The sequence below is a fragment of the Poecilia reticulata genome, linkage group LG10 (genome assembly GCF_000633615.1).
Source record: "Poecilia reticulata strain Guanapo linkage group LG10, Guppy_female_1.0+MT, whole genome shotgun sequence".
Classification (NCBI taxonomy): domain Eukaryota; kingdom Metazoa; phylum Chordata; class Actinopteri; order Cyprinodontiformes; family Poeciliidae; genus Poecilia; species Poecilia reticulata.
This window is the reverse complement of record NC_024340.1, coordinates 28,641,762-28,646,540: the sequence shown is the minus strand read 5'-3', so window position 1 is coordinate 28,646,540 and position 4,779 is coordinate 28,641,762. Positions and strand designations below refer to the sequence as shown.

Sequence of the window (4,779 nt, the reverse complement as noted above, 5' to 3'; positions counted from 1 at the left end):
ATATATACATTATTTATTCGCATTCTTTGTTATGATAAAGTTCTCCCCCGCACCAAAATTAGAAAATGAAAAAGCAAACCTAAAACCTTAAACTGTATAATCTATTTTAACAAGATATTATCACACATCAACTAGGATTGATTACGGGATGAATTGATCACATTTATGCAAAATAAACCCAAAATATGACATAAATCAGTTCTGAGTGATTGGGTATTAGATTATGACTCTCAGTCCGTCTTGCAGATTGAGGCTCATAACGTCCCGTATACATCTTCATGTTTTATTTTTATTTTATTTTTTTTGCGCCTGTCTGGTTTTGCGTTGGCCACCGTGATGAATGGTGGTGAATTTCTGCCCCATATTACGTGAAAAACGAGAGTCTGCGGCGCAGTTTACCGGGTTTTGTTTACATCCGCGCTAAACGAGCTCCAATGAACGCCAGAGTTACACAACCCGAAAGCCTTTTGGCAAAACGGTGAGCTGATTTGAGCTGCACTGGAGGGCATTTTTCCTCCTCTGGTTTCATCTTGGAGAGGCGAGGAGGAGAAAAAAAAAGAAACGGGGAGAAACATTCAAACTTGCTAGGAGGAGAGATGATTTATAGATTTTTATAGGAAACCAAACGGGACAAATCTGGAGTGTTTCTGCGCCCTGATGAGGGAAGGAGCCACGCAGGCGCTGCTGCTGCGGATCTTTGGCTGATCAATACAGAGGGACGAATATAAGCAGCAAAATAATTACACAAAGCCGAGAGAAGTTAAACGAAGGGCCCTCTGTGACTATGAGTAAAATTGATAAGTCTATTTACACTGTATCTTTTTGCAGATGACATATCGTCCACTAGTATTGAATAATTAATTAAGCAAAAGGAGCAGAAATATGAATATTTAATGCGTGGGGAGGATGACGCGCAAGAGCATTTCCAGTAAGTTTATCATTTTTAATCTTAAATCTAAGCGCTTATTGAAAAAGTAAAACTCTGAATCAAAGTATTAAAACGTTTATTTTGGGATTAGCCCGTTTACAGAATAATCAGCAGTCACATAATCTTTAAATGCATATCTGCTTGTTTTTATAACTCAATTTATTATTTTGCAAACTTAATTACTTGTTAATGCTGCAATTGAAATATTAAAAACCGTAAAAGCAAAAGTCTTTGGAAATTCCACTCAAAAGTGAAATAAGGATTCAGTTTCTTTTCTATTTTATTTTTAAACATCTGTGTATGTGGGTCACGTATAAAAATATATTAAATCATATGTAATAGATAATGAGACTAAGAGAAACTGATGAAATATCACCAAAAATAGTCCATTTTCGTTTTTAAAATAAGCAGGTTTTGTTTTAATTAGTAAAATGTTACGATTACTTTATTATTTATGTTTCTTTTAAACAAATAAATTATGAGTAGAAATCACGAAACTCATACAGTTAATTGCAACATTTGGGTTATTATTCTGTCAAAATAATAATAATAATTTTAAACAGTAGCGAAATAAGCATAAAGCGTTTAATTTTTAAGCAGAATAAACTTCAATCCTGAACTCATTTCAATTTTATTTTATTTCAATAATAATAATAATAATAATAATAATAATAATAATAATAATAATAATAATAATAATAATAATAATAATAACGCTGTCATTTCTCTGACACATCCTTTTCTCCATTGTCTCAAAGAGGAAGAAAAAAATCATTCATTCTCATAAAAAGCGGGGAGCGTCGTTATCCGTCATCCGCTGTAAATGGAGAGTGATCGTCCAATACTGATTCATCAGCACGTCTGTGTCAATTTCAGCTCTCGTTCATCAGGCTGCCCTTCCAGCATCATAAAAGTGACTCTATGAGCGCCTATATGATTCGTTACAGATTACAACCTAAAGATTAAAACATATCTCCGCTTTGCCTGCACAATCCATCCCTCATTTTCTATTTGTATCAGTTAGTGACTAAATTGTGTGAATTTGATTTTCTAGTAAAGTAAATCCATCTGGAAAGAAAAAGAACACAGGTAATTTTTTTTTTTTTTTTTTTTTTTTTTTTTTTTTTTTTTTTACCTGTTAGTCTGTCCTTGGCAAACCTCCTACTGCTCTCCATCCATGGGAAGGTGAAGTTGGCCGGGTTGCCCATCCCCATGCCAGGCACAGCGGGGATTCCGGGGGGCGGATGCGGCGCGGCAGCCGCCGACGGTGGAGGCGGAGGCGGCATCGGTCTGTGGGCCGGCACCCGGATCACCCCGCCCGAGTTCCCGGAGTTCACGTTTACGTTCATGTTCATGTTCATGCTGACGTTCATGTTCATGTTGACGTTGTAGGAACAGGCCGGGTTGTAGACGCTGTTGTAGCCGTTGCTGTAGACGTTGGGGGCCAGCGCGTAATCCGGGTCGCCGGTCCGGTTGGGCAGCATGCAGCCGCTGGACTGGTCCGAGCTGTTGAGGATTTGGTCGATTCCGAAGCTGATGGGCTCATGTTGCTGCTGGTGCGTCTGGTTCACCTCCTCGATCCCAGTGTGCTCCATAGTTTATTTCAGTGATGGTCTCACTATTTTAGATTTGTAGTATTTTCGAGTCTGGGGAAATTAAGCACTCGCTCTTACAAGACTGTTCTGTTGACTTTAAGCATCAACTCCCAGGAAACCAATAACGCGTCCGGTGCTATCCAAAATCATGCCATTATTTCTGTCCAGCATTGGGATCGGGTGTTTCCTAAATTAAATGCCAATCCGTCTGGCGTAGCCTATCCATCTTTAACAGAGCTCTCTTTCCAAGTGAATTAGCAACGAGGAGCTGATCAACGACGAAAACCCGTCGACGATGCGTGTGGTTTATCCAAAGAAGTTTACTCACTGACCAAAATCCGTGAATCTGAAAGGAAGCAGCTCTCTGGAGAGACTTGATGCGCTTTGTTCGCCTACTATCGCAGAGGCAATCCATACGCAGGAAACATGGCAAAATACCCGAGCTCCTCGGATCAAAAACAAAGCAAGAAAAACCGGGACAAACCCGAGGAAGAGGAGGGGAAAAAGGAAAAACAACAACAATAATAAAGCGCTGACCTCGCAGGCTCGGATATTAATTGGAGGTGAGCGCTGAAAGAGGGCTCTGTTGTGCTGAATGGCGAAGTGCACTTGCAAGCGTTTCAGCAGGTGAGCCTGCCCTCTGCGTAACAGCGTAAAAAGCAGCCATTCGGTCCTCCAGCCAGCCAGCCCTCCTTCTCATCCCTCATTCTCCTCCTCCTCCCTCCATCAGGACAGTTGTTTTGCTCGGATGTCTTAAAGAGGCCGCAGCATATGTTGTGCACAGCTTTTCTGGTGTTTTAGGATTTGTGCGTTTTAATCCAACAGTAGTGCTCTTTTAAATTGAAACTAAAGATGCAACAATCAATCAGCCAGAGCTCTCGATTAAGCGGATCAAGCATAGATTTCTTTACAATAAATGACTCGCACAATATTTTTATTATAAATGTATCATCTAAAAGCATGCTTATTTACTTATTAAACATTGGATAAAGGTCCAGGGTCTTTCTATTTGATTCAAACCTTCTACAGTTATCACAGCACATTCCCTCTCTTTTATACGCCTTGGTAAAGTCGTCTGGAAAAGAAAGAAGAAAAAAAAAGATTCGGTCAAACCAATTCTGATTCCAGCCCAAAATAAAACCGGAAGTAGTTATGGACTACGTAATTTCTGACTGATGCATGTCTAATGAAAACTGTTCTGGAATAAAATGTTTTGAGACATCCAATTTTTTTTCTTATAACTGTAAGCTAAGTAGTCATAAAAGATTATAAATAAAAAAATAAATAAATAAACATAATCCTTCAAATAGAACTTAAAATAAATAATAATTTAAAAATGGCTAAAAATCTTAATTTAATAGTTTAATTGTTTATTACAGTTTGAAAATATTGACTTTCTGCATTTTATTGTCACTGTAACCAGTAATAGTGACATCCAACCAATAGTCGTAACTGGAGCACTGTAAGCCCCGCCCTTTAATTCTGATGGATAGGCCTCACTTGTCAAAAAAATATTTGCTCTTCTGCAGCATGGTCATTGTTGGAGCTCCATAGTCGCTTTTGCACAAAAAAAAAAAAAGCGCTAACAACAAATTCACTTTGTTTCATTAATATCAGATAGTATTATATTTTATCCAATTAGGATCATTGATCTGTAAGGTTTCTTTCACAAGTGTTTGGGCCAAAGACTGAAGGGTGCAGAGGAAACCCATCTTCTCTTTGGACTCTGGAGAAGGCGTCTGCTGCTGAATGTGTTTGGAACTTCCCAGCAGGGGATATTAAGTTCATGATGATCTTATTTACTGGTCCTCATTGCTCGTGCAATTAAAAGGAAAACACATGAACCATCAAAGCTGTTCAAAATAACAAACAACAACAAAAAATATCAAATGGCCAACAAGACTAAAAGGGCATTATATCATACCCAGATCCGAAGTGTTGAACGTTTACATCGATGCATTTTGCAGAATGCGTGCGCTTCAATGCACATCGAGCAGATTAATGCGCGCGAGGCCGGTTGAAGCAATAATTTGTTGCACTTTGAAGGAGAATGAAGCCATAAATTAGATGATGTCGGGAAGTGCGCCGCGCATATAGGTCTGGTTAAAAGGCACTGATGGGCCCATTTCACCACAAAGTAATGAAATGTAAACCCGGTAAGAGATAGATAGATAGATAGATAGATAGATAGATAGATAGATAGATAGATAGATAGATAGATAGATAGATAGATAGATAGATAGATAGATAGATAGA

The 4,779-nt window shown here is 38.6% G+C and overlaps 1 protein-coding gene across 3 annotated transcripts in view; it reads right to left on the bottom strand.

The window, feature by feature from the left end:
• LOC103471873 (T cell leukemia homeobox 2) overlaps nt 1–3,189 on the bottom strand; it is an 11,797-nt gene extending 8,608 nt beyond the window's left edge. For all 3 annotated transcript variants that reach the window (XM_008421132.2, XM_008421131.2, XM_008421133.2), the window contains exon 1: nt 2,064–3,189. In XM_008421132.2, the coding sequence (XP_008419354.1) occupies nt 2,064–2,523 (460 nt within the window). In that variant the 5' untranslated portion in view covers nt 2,524–3,189. The remainder of the gene's footprint in view (nt 1–2,063) is intronic.
• Between the last annotated feature and the right edge of the window lie 1,590 nt (nt 3,190–4,779).